General features: G+C 40.5%; 1 protein-coding gene and 1 pseudogene across 2 annotated transcripts in view; one reads left to right on the top strand and one right to left on the bottom strand.

The window, feature by feature from the left end:
* Positions 1 to 1434: 1434 nt before the first annotated feature.
* Positions 1435 to 3703, top strand: LOC131348397 (immunoglobulin lambda-1 light chain-like; annotated as a pseudogene).
* An 11369-nt stretch (positions 3704 to 15072) lies between these two features.
* Positions 15073 to 20000, bottom strand: part of LOC131348386 (serine/threonine-protein kinase/endoribonuclease IRE1-like) — an 11779-nt gene continuing 6851 nt past the window's right edge. Inside the window, exons 3-9 of one of the 2 annotated variants that reach the window (XM_058383281.1) lie at positions 19861 to 20000; positions 18936 to 19457; positions 18654 to 18817; positions 18224 to 18444; positions 17410 to 17530; positions 15900 to 16000; positions 15073 to 15807 (exon numbers count right to left, since the gene is read on the bottom strand). The exon at positions 19861 to 20000 is cut by the window's right edge and continues 124 nt beyond it. In XM_058383281.1, the coding sequence (XP_058239264.1) occupies positions 15711 to 15807; positions 15900 to 16000; positions 17410 to 17530; positions 18224 to 18444; positions 18654 to 18817; positions 18936 to 19457; positions 19861 to 20000 (1366 nt within the window). In that variant the 3' untranslated portion in view covers positions 15073 to 15710. Of the gene's footprint in view, positions 15808 to 15899; positions 16001 to 17409; positions 17531 to 17732; positions 17824 to 18223; positions 18445 to 18653; positions 18818 to 18935; positions 19458 to 19860 lie in introns of those variants that run through there. The other variant, XM_058383282.1, reaches the window with a different exon arrangement.

Genomic DNA, 20000 nt, shown 5'->3' with positions numbered 1-20000 from the left:
TTTTTGTGCGAATTTGCTGCCACCTAGTGGTGGAAAGGCAGTAGTGACAGCTACATTACTACTGAGAATTTATTGAGTAGAAGCTGACGGATTCCTGCTGTAGAATAAATATTATATTGGGTACTGTAATACTGTAACACTATACCTCCTTTTCTAAAAGCTATGAAATTATGTGGTGTGAGACTTTACAGAGCGAGATATGAACATGGCTGTAGACATGCAATTAAACAAAATGGACACTCCTAAGTCTTCTGGGTTCATCCATGTTTAACTGAAGTAAAATGAGCTGGAATATCCATTGAAGAATTATAATTTTAAAAAATGCTTTGAAAATCACTACACCTGGGACACAAGTTTAGAGCGCCTCCAGATTAGGGTTTTAAAATCCGTGCTTGTTGTTACATGAGGTACCACACTGTTTGTTTGTTTGTTTATTTATTCATGAGCTGTTACGATGAAATCATATTATAAACACGTTGAATACTCAAGTACATGTTATGTTGTATGAAACAGCCCTCTGAAAACGAGCCAGATTGCTAGCAAACATCTCGCTATGCGCATGTCAATTTTTAGCAAGGCTACGAGGTGGTTGGCAAATAAATAGCAAATGAATCAAATCCAAAGTGGTACTTAATGTCTTATAACTTATTAAGCATTTTCTACTACATTTTCTAATGTTCAGATAAAGCATGTTCATTATGCTAGCAACAGATTTTATGTTTGCTAGCAACCTCACTTATGGTGAACAATAAATTTTGCCATGCTAGTGGAATGGTTGAGCTAATAAAATAATTTTAATAAATTTAAAAACTGCAATTTTTTTCAGACGTGAAAAGGAGTTCTTAGCTTTTTTTGCATATACCATCATTTTTTAAAAAGTAGAACTACTTCCTTTAAAAGACAGAAAAAAATTTATTTTTAGTTTCAAGTATCAATAGCATATTTACAACGTTTCACATTTTTTTAGCTGGTGAACAAGCTCAGAGACAGAGAGAGAGAGAGAGAGAGAGAGCACTGGTGTGAAATTTTTCCCAAGAGACGATTCAGAGTCCTAATCAGTGTGTGGACGTCCTCTCTCACTCAGGATGCACCTGCTGGCCCCCGATCTGTAATTTCAGCTCCATGTAAATGATGCTCTTTCTCTTTTTCACTTCTCTCTGAGTGGAAGAACGACAAACTCTGGATGTTCATGATTAATAAAGATATTTTAGTTAAACTCAGTTAATCAGTAGGATTCCACAGACGATATAAATCCAGACCATGATAACTTTGATTGGAAAAACTCAGTGTAAAGATGTAAAGATGTGAACTCTAAAGCACATGACAGTACTGTAGTGAGTCAGCTGTGGTGTGTGATGTTGAGTGTCTCCTCCCTCTGCCCCTCCTCCTGTCTCTCTTATAGCACGTCCCTGCAGTCTCTCCTTTATCTGCTCGTCACTCCGCTCATCTCTTCACTCAGCACCAGAGTCCCATCACACACGGACACCATGCTGCCAGCACTCTGCTCTCTCTTCACTGTTCTCTCATGTAAGATTTCACAACTCTGGAGCTCATCAGCATTCAGCCTCCATCTAATGTGAGCATGAAGCCATGTAACATGTGTGCTGTTTTTATTCCAGGTGTCAGTGGTGTGACTGTGGTGACGCAGAAGCCTCCTGTTCTCACACTGACTCCAGGACAGACGGCCACCATGGACTGTAATCTCGGGACTGCCATTAATAATACTGCACGCTGGTACAAACAGGTTCCTCAGCATGTATTAAGGAACTATCATATGGATCTGGTTTTTCATCTCCTAAATTCACATCAACACATTTGTCTAACTCAGATTATAAACTGATAATCAGTAATGTGGAGGTGGGAGACTCAGCAGTGTATTACTGTCACACATGGGACAGCTCTGCTAAAGAGTACGTATCACAGTGATATACACCATGACAAAAACCTCCTCACTGCTCACACTCACTTCTGCTTTCACACAACACCAGAAACAACAAAAACCTGAACTTCAAATCACTGGAACTGAAGTGGAAACTCACTTGATGTTCACTGAAGACACTTTGATATGGTACAACCTTTTATTCCTCTGGTTTTATGTGATTGGTGGACAGTAACTGGTAGAAACTGTCTCCAGGAGCAGTCACAGCTGGTCCTAAGGGACAGGTGACCAAGAACCCCACCATATATCATATATCAGCCATTCAACAAATGTTTATATTCATTCACAACTCCATACATTTTCAATTCCATTGAAATACTAATGAACTGTAGGAAAAATAAAACATTGAGGGCGTCGAAGATGCTGAAGCGTAGCAGTGACAAAATACATGAAGTACTTTGGGTTCATCAATGTCAAAAAGAATGCGGGACAAACCCTACTAAAAAACATTTTATACAGAACTGAGTATCACCCAAATGGCCGAGTGATACTATCTGTCTAGCTGGATGTCTTTAAATATTAATCACAGTCACATACAGCTTGGCTTAGTATTGTTACAGGTGTTGTCGCCCAAATGGTGAAAAAGACGTGACAGTGAGCTCTAATCCTCCTAACAGGACGTGTGAACAGGACAGCGTATAACAGAGACGTGTGATTCACTGCCACTGGAACGGGATCTTAAAGGAGTGTGTGCTGATGGTAGACAGTAGAAGAGAGAGCTGAAGTCTGGAGGACGTTTCAGTTCTTCTGCTTTCACTTCTGTATCTGAGGAGCTTTTTGTATGGGTGAAGACACTGAATGAATCACTGTGGTATTCGGCCAAGGAACAAAGCTGATCGTCAGCGGTAAGTAAAACTTCTCCCCTCTTTTTTCCTACGCTAGGCTTCTACACTGCTTCAGATTCACACTTTTATTTCTTTTTCCAGTTTGAGAAATTTATTCTGACATGTTTCATACATGTTTTATTCTTTGTGTTCCAGTCAGTTTTTAATATTTTGTACATTTAACATAAGAGACAGAAAAATGTTTAGTTATCTTCTTGAATTGTAATTAGTTTTAAATTTATTTATATTTATAAATTCATATCAGATCTTTCATATGGAATCTCTCACAACACGAAGTATAAATCCGTTCTAGTGCTTCATTTTGTTCCTGATGTTCTGCCACACAGACAGATTTATGACTTCATTCTGAATGGAAGCATTTCTTTAAAAATATCTTAGATTCCTGTCTGCACATTAGATTTGTGTTGTTTTGTGTAATGAATATCTCCCGCTGTGTGTGGAATCAGATGCTGCTCTCCCGGTTCCTGTTCTGACCGTTCTCCCTCCGTCCAGTGAAGAGCTGAAGTCTAATAAAGCCACTCTAGTGTGTTTGGCCAGTGACATGTCTGTCGGTTTTGCTGATGTCCGCTGGCTCGTGAACGGGAACTCGGTCACCAGTGGAGTCATCACCGGCTCTGTACAGCAGCAAGACAATAAGAAATTCACACTGAGCAGCTACTTGACCATCAACAGCTCCGAGTGGGACAACAGCAAAGTCATAACATGTGAAGTGTCTGCTGGAGGAAAAGCCGCATCAGTGAAGATTAACAAGTCTGAATGCAGTGAATGAACCTGATTATTGCTTTATACATATATCAATCTTTCAGAAAAAGTTTATAGATGTTATAGATGAATCTGTAGAAAGAAAGGATCTAAACTCCTGCATGTAATCAAATTAGAAGCTTAATAAAAGTGCAATCCTGAAAAAAGAGAACTGTGTCTGTATGTCCTTCATGCTTACACTTTATGTGGCTATGACAAAATTATGTCCTAGCTCTGTGTTTGTTATTTTGTGTATTTGGACTTTATGTTGTTTATGTAGCACCAGGGTCCTGGAGAAACATTGTTTCATTTCACTCTGTATTGCGTCAGCTATATGTGGTTGAAATGACAATAAAAGCTTCTTGAATCTTGAATTTTGCTGATACAAAAGTGGAGGAAGGTTTAGAAAGTTTGTCAGCACAAAAGCTTTGGAGTGTAAACAGTAACACTGTGGTGGAAAATTTTAAACTTTACCTCATAATGGTAGAAAACACTGACAAGATGTGATTCAATGTGGTTCCATAAAAGGTGTTTACAAAATACATCATTTTAACTATTTTATTTCTACAACTGATCACTTAGCGACATCTAGTGGTACGTTTCTGTAACACACACACACACGCGCGCACACATCAAGGATGGTGAAACAATCAGGAATTCATGGAAATGAAATGTGTTCAGTCAAATGAGGTTAATCAAACAAATCTGACAGAAGTGAATACAAAGAAAGTCATGTTATTTTTTTCACAGTTGAAATAGTAACCTTTATCATAGATAGATAGATAGATAGATAGATAGATAGATAGATAGATAGATAGATAGATAGATAGATAGATAGATAGATAGATAGATTTACTTTCTAAACTTTTAACAGCATCTGGAATTATGTGAAGACTAAAAGACAGCCACTAACTAGCTTGTTAGCAGCAGGTAACTAGCTTTTAAAGTTAAATAGCTAGCTAGCTTTGTTTGCTACCTCTCAATCAGATCCTTCATTCCTTATGGAGCTACTGTGGAAACAATAAATTATTAGAACAAGCTCATTGACATTAACCTGTGATGTGCCGCTGTGTTACTGTCAGAGTTGCTGCTATAGGAAACTGATCCACACCATCTGACCAATCAGAATTCAGAACTGAATAGCAATGCAGTGGATATACATTTTATCTTTGTGTTTTAAATAGATAGGTCTCAAGGGTTCCAGCAGCAGTCCCCCTTTCTCACCACCAGAGGAAGCCCTCATCTAAATATTGAGCGCTCCCCGGTCAAGGCCACTTCTGGTTTCAAAGACTCATAAGTTCCTTTGACCATCGTGTTTTCCTGTGATGTGTGTTTCTGTATTTGTTTACATCGCAGACTGTTTCTACTGTGTTTTGAACTACTGCCTTGCTTTGGCTCTTGCTCTGGATTTCTTTGCCTTGTGTTCACACAATAAACGCCGCATATGGATTCTACTCCTACTGCCTATGACTCTATGTTACAGAATACTTTGCCAGCAGTTAATCCAGTGGATATCTTTCAACTGCAAGCTCTCGTCACGCACCAAGGTGAGATGCTAGCACCAGCTGGACACCTACCGTGACGATGCTACCAAATGCTCATTTTAATGTCGGTCCTCATTGGGAAGGCCCTCGACTGGGCTTCCCTGGTCTGGAATAGCAAACATAATTTACACACATCTCCCAACTTATGTGGGGCATGTTCAAGCATGTTGCAACCACAGTTAGTGGTAAGAACAGATAATTGCACCAAGATTCAATCACCTTCCTAGGTTACATCATAAGCCACCATGGGGTCATCAGCACAGTTTGGGCCATCACTGAGTGGCCTATCCCATCTAACTTAAGGAGCTGGAGCGGTTCCTGGGCTTTCTAAATTTCTACAGGAGGGTCATCCACAATTACAGCTCCATTGCTGCCCCCTCATGGCATTACTATGCAGAAAACCCAAAAAGATTCTCTGGTCCACTTTCAACAGATTAAAGCAGAGTTTCAGCACAGTCCCCATACTGAAACCTCCTGATCCCAGCATCCCCTTCATGGTAGAGGTAGATGCCTCCATCAGTGGCATTGGGGGTGTACTGTCACATTGGCATCTTAAAACATTGGCAGATCTTTGGAGAGTGCAGAGAGTGCAGACATGTTTTTCTGAGCTCTGTCAAGCTGACCTACAATTTCGCTAAGTTTTCTAGATTTCTATCCTAGATCATAACTTTTTATAATATCTTCATTAGCTGATAGTGTCACATAACATTCTCATTCCAAACGCTTTTTAAAACACTAGTTTTATTTGTTTTCCTGAACACCCGCTTACAGCTGGTTAGCCCACTAGCACGCTAACCCGTTAACCCGGCTATCTCGAGTCTGTTTAGATTTTACATTTTTCACCAATTATCTCTGTTATTCTGCTTCATTTTAACATTATGTTGGTTGTGGGTTTGCCTTTGAGTGCAGGTGAGGATTCCTTCGAGCTGCACTTGGTGGATGTGTAGCTGGAGGCCGTGGAGAAGCAGATCCGCGACCTACAGGTGAAGCAGGCCCAGCTGCAACAGCGGAGAGCCGTGCTGGAATCATCCTGGGCAAACGTGCACCTGTCCCAGGTAAATCCGCAGCATGATACGATCACTCCCACAACCTCAACACCATATGTTTCTCTGCCCAGGCCCAGCGCACCTAGGACGCAGCCCGCCCAGGTTTCGTTCACTCCGGCGCCGGGGTACCACGGAGCCTGGATGCAGCAGCAGTGGAAGACATGCGCCTTGCCCCGGCCGAGGACCTCTCCCCCTCCGCCACCACCCATCTTCGAGATCTCGACCCGCAACCCTTCGTGAGACGACGCGCGACGAGGTGATTATCAGAGACTCCATCGTGTGGCACGTCCGTGCTACCGCGGCTAAAGGTAAGGTGCGCACTCGTTGTTTTCCTGGCGCTCGTGTTCTTGATGTCGCTGCACAGGTACCCGCAATCCTCACCAAGAACATCGGAGCTGTGGTCCTCCATGCTGGCACGAATGACATCAGGCTGAGGCAGACGGAGATGCTGAAGAAGGACTTCAGAAACCTGGTGGAGAAGGTTCGCACCACATCGCCCCAGACGAGGATCATCGTGTCAGGACCACTTCCCACGTTCCAGCAAGGAATCGAAAGGTTCAGTAGGCTATTTGCATTTAATGAATGGGTACAGTCTTTGTGTCAAGAGCAGAAAATACCATTTGTTGATAATTAGAATGTTTTCTGGGAGCGTCCTAGGCTCTACCGTTATGATGGCCTGCACCCAAGCAGAGCTGGAGCAGCAGTCCTCTCGGACAACATATCCAGGACACTGCGCACCATCTGACTGGTAAGTCATACTGTAGCTACTGTTCAACTCGCCAGACTAATACAAGTTCACACATAGCTCGTCCTATAGAAAATGTGTCTGTTCCCCAATTAGCGAGATTAAAGGATAAATTCGTTAGTAACTCTTGAAATAATCTTATCACAATTAAACCTGAAAAAGGCCAAATAGGTAAAGAAAAACAATTTCTTAAGTTTGGGCTTCTCAACATTAGATCCCTTGCACCGAAAGCACTTATTATTAATGAAATGATCTCAGGTTATAGTTTAGACGCACTCTGTCTTACTGAAACCTGGCTTTAGACCAAGTTAATACATTGGCCTAAATGAGTCTACTCTGTCAGGATATTCATATAAGCATGAGCCCCATCAGACAGGTCATGGTGGTGGTGTTGCAACCATCTATAATAATTCTCTTACCGTTACTCAGAAAACAGGACCCAGGTTTAACTCATTTGAAGTGCTTGTCCTTAATGTTGCACTCTCAGACATGCATAAAAAATCCATACTATATCTTGCTCTGGCCACCGTGTATAGACCCCCGTGGCCCTACAGTATTTTTCTTAATGAGTTTTCACATTTACTCTCAGATCTTTTGATCAGTTTTGACAAAGTGTTAATTGTAGGAGACTTTAACATTCATGTAGATGATGCTAACGATGCGTTAGGACTCATTTATAGATTTACTAAATTCCTTTGGGGTTAAACAAAACATTAATAGACCAACTCATTGTTTTAATCATACACTAGACTTAGTTATATCACATGGGACTGATGTTTCCGATATAACCGTTCTACCTCAAAGCGATGATATCACAGACCATCACCTCTTAGTGTACACTCTACCTTTAGAACATATTAGACACGTCTCTCCATGTTATAAACTTGGTAGAGCTATAACTCCGACCACTAAAGACAGATTTACAAACAATCTGCCAGATCTGTCTCAACTTCTTACTAGACCCCTAAATGCAGATGATCTAGATGAAGTAACCAACAGCATATGCACTATTTTTACCAGCACACTAGACACTGTTGCCCCCATCCGACTAAAAAAGGTCAGAGATTAAACACCTGCACCATGGTGCAATAGTCATACTCACGCCGTCAAGAGAGCAACCCGTAACCTCGAGCGAAAGTGGAGAAAAAACAAATTAGAAGTTTTTAGAATTGCGTATAAAGACAGTCTGTCTAACTATAGACAGGCTCTAAAAGCTGCTAGGGCCAAGCATCTGAGCAAACTGATAGAAATAAACCAAAACAATCCCAAATTCTTATTTAGTACAGTGGCTAAACTAACAAAGCACCAGATTTCCGGAGAGAGTATTTCAGCACAGTTTAGTAGTGAGGACTTTATGAATTTCTTCACTAAAAAAATTGATAGTATGCTACCCCTTGGTGCAATTATTCGTAAACATGGTATTAGCTTCTACTGTTATGCCGATGACCCACAGCTATATGTTTCAGAGATGTCAGATAAGAGACACCAGCTTATTAAGATAGAAGAATGTGTAAAGGACATTAGACATTGGATAGTCACTAACTTCCTCCTGCTTAATTCGGACAAGACAGAAGTGCTAGTACTTGGACCACATGCAGCTTGAAGTAAGCTTTCTGATTACAAAGTAACTATGGATGGTCTTTTTGTTTCATCTTGTCCAGCAGTAAAAGATCTTGGTGTGATTATTGACTCTGGTCTTTCGTTTGAAGCTCATGTAGATAATATCACTAGGGTAGCCTTCTTTCATCTCAGAAATATTGCCAAGATAAAAAATATGATCTCACTTCATGATGCAGAAAAACTAGTTTTTGTTACCTCTAGGTTGGATTATTGTAATGCCTTACTGTCTGGATGTTCCAGTAGGAGCATAAACAAGCTCTAGTTAGTCCAGAACACAGCAGCTAGAGTCTAGAACTAGAACTAGAATAGAACTAGAACCAGAAGATATGAACACATCACTCCTATTTTAGCCACACTACATTGGCTCCCAGTCAAATTTCACATTGATTATAAAATTCTATTACTAATCTATAAAACACTAAATGGTCTCACGCCGCAGTACTTGAGTAATCTTTTAGTCTTTTATGATCCGCCACGCCTACTCCGATCAAAGGGTGCAGGTTATTTGGTAGTACCTCAATAGCAAAGGCTACAGCAAGGGGCAGAGCTTTTTCTTTCAAAGCCCCAAAGTTATGGAACAGCCTTCCAATTAGTGTTCGGGATTCAGACACAGTCTCAATGTTTAAGTCTAGGCTGAAGACACATTTGTTTAGTCCAGCTTTTAATATATAGTTTTATCAGGTAAAGGAGCAGATCTGGAAGGTTCATGGTCATAGAGTGTTTGGTGTACTGGGATGTTTGGATGCTGTCATCTTACCACCCTCACAAGTCGCTCAGGTTTGCTGACTGTGAAGTGGTTGGATGCTTTATGTCCCGGGAAGCCCTCATGTCTGTCACCTTCTGGCTCTCCCTTTTAGTTATGCTGTCATAGCTAGTCTTGCTGGAGTCTCTGCCTGCACTTTACAAATAACCTACCTTGTCTTTAAGCATCACATGATCAGAATCATACTTAATATCTTTCTCCTTCTCTCTCTGTCTTTCTCTGTCGAGCTATACACCCCACTCCTGAGCTCCCAGTGTTTGCCAGTTTCCATTGTGACCAATGCCCTACCCCTGGTCGGAGTCTCGTCGCTTGGTGGTGCCCACTGATACTGTGGATGGATCTGTGTGGACCAGGAGACAGGCATGGACAGAGCCACTTGGGGACTTTCACACAGTCACAGATCTGCCATTTCATCTGTCAGCTTGTGACAGCAAAGAATTAGTGTCTATAATGACCTTAGAAACTACACTGACCTAATAGTTCCTCATGGGTCATTGATTGCTGTTGTAGAAAGGACATTTACAGTTACATTATTTACTGTTTAGTGTCACCCAAATGAGGATGGGTTCCCTTCTGAGCCTGGTTCCTCTCAAGGTTTCTTCCTCATATCATCCCAGGGAGTTTTTCAAACTTTTTTGTTTGTATTAAAATCAATTTTTTTGATTACTAAAGAAACTAAAGTAAATGGAATGTATATATGCAGCATAACATCATTAAAAAAAAGGACTTATTTAATGTGCAAAAATATACACTATATTGCCAAAAGTATTCGCTCACCTGCCTTGACTCGCATATGAACTTAAGTGACATCCCATTCCTAATCCATAGGGTTCAATATGACGTCGGTCCACCCTTTGCAGCTATAACAGCTTCAACTCTTCTGGGAAGGCTGTCCACAAGGTTTAGGAGTGTGTTTATGGGAATTTTTGACCATTCTTCCAGAAGCGCATTTGAGAGGTCACACACTGATGTTGGACGAGAAGGCCTGGCTCTCAGTCTCCGCTCTAATTCATCCCAAAGGTGTTCTATCGGGTTGAGGTCAGGACTCTGTGCAGGCCAGTCAAGTTCCTCCACACCAGACTCTGTCATCCATGTCTTTATGGACCTTGCTTTGGTCACTGGTGCACAGTCATGTTGGAAGAGGAAGGGGCCAGCTCCAAACTGTTCCCACAAAGTTGGGAGCATGGAATTGTCCAAAATGTCTTGGTATGCTGAAGCATTCAGAGTTCCTTTCACTGGAACTAAGGGGCCAAGCCCAGCTCCTGAAAAACAACCCCACACCATAATCCCCCCTCCACCAAACTTTACACTTGGCACAATGCAGTCAGACAAGTACCGTTCTCCTGGCAACCGCCAAACCCAGACTCGTCCATCAGATTGCCAGATGGAGAAGCATGATTCGTCACTCCAGAGAACATGTCTCCACTGCTCTAGAGTCCAGTGGCGGCGTGCTTTACACCACTGCATCTGACGCTTTGGATTGCACTTGGTGATGTATGGCTTGGATGCAGCTGCTCGGCCATGGAAACCCATTCCATGAAGCTCTCTGCGCACTGTTCTTGAGCTAATCTGAAGGCCACATGAAGTTTGGAGGTCTGTAGCGATTGACTCTGCAGAAAGTTGGCGACCTCTTCGCACTATGCACCTCAGCATCCGCTGACCCCGCTCCGTCAGTTTACGTGGCCTACCACTTCGTGGCTGAGTTGCTGTCGTTCCCAAACACTTCCACGTTCTTATAATACAGCTGACAGTTGACTGTGGAATATTTAGGAGTGAGGAAATTTCACAACTGGATTTGTTGCACAGGTGGCATCCTATCACAGTTCCATGCTGGAATTCACTGAGCTCCTGAGAGCGACCCATTCTTTCACAAATGTTTGTAAAAACAGTCTGCATGCCTAGGTGCTTGATTTTATACACCTGTGGCCATGGAAGTGATTGGAACACCTGATTCTGATTATTTGGATGGGTGAGCGAATACTTTTGGCAATATAGTGTATATCCTGTACAATTGTGTGCTTGGGGAAGTATTGGTGAGATGGTCACATGCTCTCTATCTATCTATCTATCTATCTATCTATCTATCTATCTATCTATCTATCTATCTATCTATCTATCTATCTATCTATCTATCTGAATTCCCTTTGGTCGTCATTTTGAATTATTTCTTCGTTTTTTGCACCCTCTAGCGGCTGCCAGTTTTAATGACCAGCATCAGCCGCTAGATGGCTGAGGTCCTGGTGTGGCTTATCTACATGGGTTCTGTGGTAGAGATACAGTACTTGGCAGGTTGAACCTAGTTTGGGGGCACTGAGGTTGATTGCACATGAGATTGTCCAGGCAGATAGCCATGGCGATGCATTGGGCCAATGCAGAGTCCACATCTCTACAGGCTAATTCTAGGGCCGGTTGAAGACCCTCTTGAAACACAGCTTTCAGAGCTTTGTCATTCCACCCACTCTGGGCTGCAAGTATGGAATTTTACCACATAGTCAGCTACTAAATCGGTGTCTTGCTTCAACTGGAGAAGTTGTACAGAGACATCACAACCACCAGCTGGGTGTTCAAAAACGTCGCTCAGAAGCTGAGTGAAATAAGCACAGGAAGTGCGTACCTGAATATCACCATCCCACACAGCCGAGGCCCAGTTCAATGCTCTTCCAGTCAGTAGCATCAGGAGGAAAGCACATTAGTGGAGTCCTCACTATAGATATATGGTTGTATATGTCTGAGAAATCCGCCACATAAATCAGGGAGCCATCAAACTTACCTTCACGAGGGCTTGGAGCAGCTGAGCGTTGGTGTTATGTATCTCCGTTAGCTGCTCTTGGTAGGCCGCTAGAGTTTGGTTGCGCTGAGCCAACATGGCCTGAAACTGTGACACGTTCACTGGATCCATTGTTGGTGAAGTATCCTGTAATGGAGGTTGAGCATGTTATATTTGCTAGAACCAGGAAGTAAAAGTCCGCCGACCCAAGAGTTCAGAATAACAGGTGTAATCGTGGCAATAAACACTGGATAGTGGGATTATATATCATTATAAACACTGAGAGTAAAGACCAGAGAGTGGGATTATATATCATTATAAACACTGAGAGTGGGATTATATATCATTATAAACACTGGATAGTGGGATTATATATCATTATAAACACAGAGAGTAAAGACCAGAGAGTGGGATTATATATCATTATAAACACAGAGAGTAAAGACCAGAGAGTGGGATTATATATCATTATAAACACTGAGAGTAAAGACCAGAGAGTGGGATTATATATCATTATAAACACTGAGAGTAAAGACCAGAGAGTGGGATTATATATCATTATAAACACTGAGAGTGGGATTATATATCATTATAAACACTGGATAGTGGGATTATATATCATTATAAACACAGAGAGTAAAGACCAGAGAGTGGGATTATATATCATTATAAACACAGAGAGTAAAGACCAGAGAGTGGGATTATATATCATTATAAACACTGAGAGTAAAGACCAGAGAGTGGGATTATATATCATTATAAACACTGAGAGTAAAGACCAGAGAGTGGGATTATATATCATTATAAACACTGAGAGTAAAGACCAGAGAGTGGGATTATATATCATTATAAACACTGAGAGTAAAGACCAGAGAGTGGGATTATATATCATTATAAACACTGAGAGTAAAGACCAGAGAGTGGGATTATATATCATTATAAACACTGAGAGTAAAGACCAGAGAGTGGGATTATATATCATTATAAACACTGAGAGTAAAGACCAGAGAGTGGGATTATATATCATTATAAACACTGAGAGTGGGATTATATATCATTATAAACACTGGATAGTGGGATTATATATCATTATAAACACAGAGAGTAAAGACCAGAGAGTGGGATTATATATCATTATAAACACTGAGAGTAAAGACCAGAGAGTGGGATTATATATCATTATAAACACTGAGAGTAAAGACCAGAGAGTGGGATTATATATCATTATAAACACTGAGAGTGGGATTATATATCATTATAAACACTGGATAGTGGGATTATATATCATTATAAACACAGAGAGTAAAGACCAGAGAGTGGGATTATATATCATTATAAACACAGAGAGTAAAGACCAGAGAGTGGGATTATATATCATTATAAACACTGAGAGTAAAGACCAGAGAGTGGGATTATATATCATTATAAACACTGAGAGTAAAGACCAGAGAGTGGGATTATATATCATTATAAACACTGAGAGTAAAGACCAGAGAGTGGGATTATATATCATTATAAACACTGAGAGTAAAGACCAGAGAGTGGGATTATATATCATTATAAACACTGAGAGTAAAGACCAGAGAGTGGGATTATATATCATTATAAACACTGAGAGTAAAGACCAGAGAGTGGGATTATATATCATTATAAACACTGAGAGTAAAGACCAGAGAGTGGGATTATATATCATTATAAACACTGAGAGTGGGATTATATATCATTATAAACACTGGATAGTGGGATTATATATCATTATAAACACAGAGAGTAAAGACCAGAGAGTGGGATTATATATCATTATAAACACAGAGAGTAAAGACCAGAGAGTGGGATTATATATCATTATAAACACTGAGAGTAAAGACCAGAGAGTGGGATTATATATCATTATAAACACTGAGAGTAAAGACCAGAGAGTGGGATTATATATCATTATAAACACTGAGAGTAAAGACCAGAGAGTGGGATTATATATCATTATAAACACTGAGAGTAAAGACCAGAGAGTGGGATTATATATCATTATAAACACTGAGAGTAAAGACCAGAGAGTGGGATTATATATCATTATAAACACTGAGAGTAAAGACCAGAGAGTGGGATTATATATCATTATAAACCCTGAGAGTAAAGACCAGAGAGTGGGATTATATATCATTATAAACACTCCCACTCTTTGTGTTTATAATGATTTATAATCCCAGTCTCTGGGGTATAAAAGGAGAAGCTGGAGCAGATTATGGGGTTATGAGATGTGTTATGTGTATGTCTGGCTAAACAGATATGTCTATAAGTAACCTGAGTAACCCCGTGTAGACTCTTTACACTTCACAGGGTTTATTTCTAAGGCTTATTAAATATTTTGTACCAATATTTGAAGTATTGTGTCATTCTGGAGTTTAAAGTTATTTCCTTTGCATCTGTTAATAAAGTAACTGCCCTGATTCATCAGGATGGCATCATTGTGTGTCTACAAAACAGATCAGATATCTGAAACATGTGTAACAATCAGATCAGATTCATCACGGCACTGACGCTGACTGCCAGAATAAATATCTGGTTCATGTGGCTGAATTCTTGACTGGAACAAAGATGAAAAATGATGAAATTAATCGTAATAAATCATGTTTTCACCATCATTTGGTTTTTCTAATCACTTTATATGTTAAAGTCCAACCTACTGATAAACGTATAAATAAAAATGTTGGATAAAGCCGTGTTCCACGTGAACATGACGTCCAGGTTGAGGCCCCGGAGCCGGCTGCAGTCAGGTACACAGTCGTCAGGGGTTTTTATGTGGTTTGCTGCCACCAAGTGTCAGCACAAGTCATTGCACATAATGCAGAAAGAACTAATGCACATGCACTCAAAATATTATTCAGCATTTCCATCTGTATGTGTATTTGAACTTCCTGAAATAAATCATCAAAATTAAATATATATATATATTTATACTACTGTGACCTGACCTTTTAATCACAAAAACCTCAATACAGTGTGTCCACATGAAGGAGTCTTTTTAAAAATAATAATAATAATAATAATAATGAAGTCTGAGATTTTTTTGGAGTTTATTATGAGTTTATAACATTATTACTGTAAAAAAGTAGAAAATAATTAGACTCACACATGGGATAAAAGATTGTGCCCTGTTAGTCAAACAGGGCACAAATTAGGGCTGAAACAACAAATCAATCAAATCGATAATAAACGATAATGAAAATCGCTGTCAACGAATGACATTCGAATCGAAACGATTCATCGAATAATCGCCCGATTATTCCATTATGAAAATAATCGTTAGTTACAGCCCTGGTTTAAATACACAGAATAATCAGCAGAACAATCAACCAATCACCAGGCAGGGGCGGAGATAAGACATGAATCAAAACAACACAGGTGGCACGGGAACTAGAAAGAGAACAGAACAAAAACCTGAACAGACTCGAGTTTGCACTGTTTATAAAGCGCTCAGGACCGGAGAGCTAGGTGGAGAACCGTGATGCAGTGGCTCAGTGATTAAGGTGTTGGACTACTGGTCAGAAGGTTAGGAGTTTGAATCCCACCATTCACCAAGCTGCCACTGTTGGGCCCCTGAGCAAGGCCCTTAACTCTCAACTGCTTAAATGAGATAAATGTCAGTCGTTCTGGAGAATGCAGTAAAAAGTATAAGAATGTGATGACTGCATGCAGCTTGTTATTTCCAACCCATATCTTTGGCCAACTGGTTTGCGCAGACATAGAATTCTGGAAAGAAATCCTTATACATGTTGTTTTCGTAGAACCTCTTGGTACTGTGGAACGGCAAGAAAACAAATTAGTTACAGGGTTTTGTTGTTGTTTTTTTAAAAAGGAAAAAATAAAAAATAAGTGCTGTTTGACTTACTCATGCACCAAATTGTTACGCAGAAAACGCAGGAAGCCAAGTAAATCATCTGGTAAATGACGTGCTTTCTTCATTGCATCGTCTGGTACCGAATCTCTCACCTGCACATGCAAAAATAAGTCTAATTAAATTCTCAAACAAGTGAAAAAGTAATACAGTAAAATATTCCAGTGGACACTGAGAACCTCAACCATTTAAATTATACAAATTTACTCTTACTTTCATTTTTGTCTATGGCACTAACACACAGAGGGCTTATGTGATATAACGATATTATGGACACTTTGGTAAAAGGATTAGATTGAATATTGCTATGCTGTCAGGGGTTATTGGGACAGTTCCTTGCCAGACCCCTAGGGAGTCCTGGCAAGCAGTTCAATTGTGTTATTCCTAGGTGGGTGGTGCCACGCCCTTTCCTAATCAGTGTTCCCGCTTTCTCACCTGTCCCTTGTTTTCCCTTGATGTGCTGCTTTAGATATGTTTGTCCTGCTGTCATGGTCGGTGTCAGTCATTATGCTTGTGTGTCGATGTAACAGTGTGTGTGTGCCTTAAGGCCGGACGCCATGTTATCTAGGTTTTTATGTTATGTGTTTGTCATAGTGATGGTTTACTTTTGTTACATTTATTGTGTTTAAGTTTTGTTTTGTTAAATAAAGGCATTGCACGTACTGGATCACTGCGTTTGGGTCTGATCTGATTACAGAGCGAGATCAGGGCGATCAAGCTTACAGAGGAGATCAGGGTTTGATCCCCACCATCGCGGCGTCCGTTACATATGCCTCCTCTACTATCCTTAAAACTGGAATTGAGGAGGTGTTCGCTTCCCTGCCTTTTTTTTTAGGCTTCAGTTTCTGGAAGATTGCATTTACTGCAATATTTAAAAATGGGAATTGCAATCAGGGAATATTAAATATTGCACAAATCTAGTAGACCCGAAATACAGAAATAATACCAATGTATTGAATGTATGGAAAATGTAAAACATATCCATTTCTGTCTTTTAACCATAGATTAGAAGCTAAGCCTTCTGAGCAAATATGTGTTATTTTATATATACACATTATACAAACCCAAAGTTTGTGCACCCCTGACCATCACACTCCTATGGATGTGTTTGTTGAACGTCTCATACCAGATTTATTCCCTACTCTGTTCTGTTCTAATCAGCTTCACTCTTCTGTGATCACTCAGCTACAGGAGCATGAGTGAGATCAGACTCTGATGTCGGGATGTTGAGGAGAGTCCAGTTCCAGTTCATCCCAAAGGCAGTTTTTCCACATTCTACAACCTTCACGTCTTCATGGAGCTGCTTTGTGCACAGGGGTATTGTCACACTAGAACACTGCCAAATTCCAGTGAAGGGAAGCTGTAAAGCTAAACACCCAGACGTTCTGTACAACTGTGTGCTTCAGAGTTTGTAGTTAAAGATTAGGGAGGAAACACAGGTAGGTGTGATGGTCAGGTCAGGGGTGCACATACTTTTGGTTTTATGCATAAGAGTGAATCAAACCTTAGATTTCCATCCAAAAAACTGTGCGTGTTTTTCCAGAGCTTTACGGAGCTCACCATCTACATCTTTGTAGTTCTGGACGGGTTCCTTGTCCCCGATGGTTCTCAAAAAATCATCTCTCCTAGATGGGAACAAATAAAATGTGAGAGTGAGTTACAGCATCTCAAGCCTTCCTCCTTCCTATTTATCGCATTTTGTCTGGCCAGTAAGATCCATGTACCCCGTTACTTCTCTTAAACACACTGCAGAATACCACAGGACTGTAGATATTTACAGTGTTACATTTAACCCAAGTGCAGCAGCAGATAAAGCACAGAGCTCACCTGACCCTTCTGATGCTTCTATCCTTGATTCCCAAGCAGGAAAGTAGAAAAGAGACTGGACGATGCCAGAGACAGAAAACAGAGAGAGAGACTGAGGAAGAAGCAGAAGCAAAGAAAAAACAACATTAATAGCATCAGATCCATGACCAAATTCAGTGTCTGCAGTTATACACGGTACAAGCACAAAGATACTTCGGTGTGAACAAAATACTGAACTCCAGAGCAATAGCAAGTTACAGAAAAAAGAAAAGACAAGGGGAGTGGAATGTGTGCTTGGATATAGATTCGAGATTTTGAGAGTGAAAGAAAGGTGGTTCTTGCCTCGTTCTCTGATTGGTCAATTACAACACAAATTCCACCCCCTTTCAGAAAGAGAGGAATGACATGGATGGCAGAAGTGATGACCAAGAGCAGAGTTGGACACAGAGCTTAACATGCTAGACATTTCCAAACTATTGTATGATGTAGAAACATAACCTTTTTAATCCTACCCTTCATCATCCCAGAAATACGGATGATCTACTGCCTCTGCAACACTCAGCCTGTCTGGTGGTTCTGGTGCAATCATTTTCTCAATCAGATCTTTTGCTTCCACGTCAGTTGTTTGATCCAGTTGGTAATTTCCTTTCCGGATATTTTCTTCCACTATATAAACATTGCCGAAAGGATGAAAGCCACGAGAGAGGATGTAATACACCAACATTCCAGCCACCTGCAACCAGACGTTCCAGTATGTAGCTACATTTAAATAAAATGAATCTCACAAAACAGTATGTAGCTGGAAAACTGTCACTTTAACCATAAAAATAAACACATTTCTAAATTCTGTATTCATCTGAAACAGGGAGATATTTATTCCTGGAAGGACGGCGTTGCAGATCAATAATGAAAGTTGTGTATCGTTTCATTATTTAAACAAACCTGAATGTCGCTGCTTCTTTTGTAAGCACACTGTCCATCCCCTTTCAGGATCTCTGCCGCCTCCCAGCCTCGAGTCCCGGCTCTTGCGGTGTACACGGTGCTCGCATCTTGGTTTACCATGCGGCTTATACCAAAATCAGACAATCTCACGTTTTCTCTCGCATCTATTAAAAAGATTCAGAAAGTTATTTTAGCTTTTATGTTCACGGTAATCGTGAGCTGAGCAGTTTTGGTGAGTTTCTCAATAAAAGAAGCTTATTAGGTTTAAAAAGAAATAAATACCAATTAAAATATTGGAGGGTTTGATATCTCGGTGGATGATACCAGCATTGTGGAGGACTTGCAATCCAAGAAGCATTTCCTTTACCACTTTCTTCAAAGCCTCCTGGTCCAGTTCTTTTATTTTCTTGTAATCTTCAAAATTATACTCACAGAGTTGGAGGCAGAGGTAATAAAAATCGCGGTCTTCTGTGAAATCTAGATATCGGACAATGTTCCTGTGCTCCAGCTTTGGATCTCGGAGCAATTCCATCTCATTCTTCAGTTGTTTATATTTAACCTTAAGCATTCGTTTGACTGCTACCTCAGTACCATCATCCCGCAGTCCGATATACACCTGGGTTCCTTCAGATCCATTTCCTATACTGTAGTCATCTTTTGTGCAGAGGCGGAGTTTCCCGTTTCCCGGCTTCTGCAGTTCAGGATCTTTGAGGAGGTTCTCAAATTTGGCTCTATGAGCAATGCTATTTCTCTTCCATTCTTTAAGACCCTGGGGAGAGCCATGGAACTCGTTCGGTGAGGGATCTGAAGAATGAAGGGAAAAATCTGAAAATACTTCAGGCTTTCACACAATACTATACAAGTTCAATTCATAAAGCAACAACAGGATACTACGCTGAGCTCAAATCAACAATACCATTCATTCATGGTAATCAATTTTTTCATTTTCATTTTTTTCATTTATATCAATAAAACTCGTCTAGCGTGCAGCCTTTCTCTCAGCGTCTAGCAACAACCAATATGGCGTCCCGATGTCACCGCACCAGCCAATGGGAGCAGCGGATGTGTCCGGTCTACCCTTTTAGATGTCTATGTATGAAATAATCTACACAGCTTAAAACTGCATGAACCTTCTCTGTTCAGGATTAATTAGTTGTTTAAAGTGTATCAGTTACTCTGAGAGTATACACAGATTCACAGTACAGACCTGGGCTCTTGTATTTCTTCTCCAGTTCTTCAAGAAGTAGACTGTCCTCTTTCAGCAGGGCTTCATAAAATGCAGATTTGATTGTTTTGCTGTTGAGATATTTGTAGAGTTCTCTCATCTGGTTTTGGCTGGTACTTTTT

The sequence above is a fragment of the Hemibagrus wyckioides genome, linkage group LG28 (genome assembly GCF_019097595.1).
Source record: "Hemibagrus wyckioides isolate EC202008001 linkage group LG28, SWU_Hwy_1.0, whole genome shotgun sequence".
NCBI lineage: Eukaryota > Metazoa > Chordata > Actinopteri > Siluriformes > Bagridae > Hemibagrus > Hemibagrus wyckioides.
Note: the sequence above shows the minus strand (reverse complement) of the source record. Positions and strands in the feature narration are given on the sequence as shown.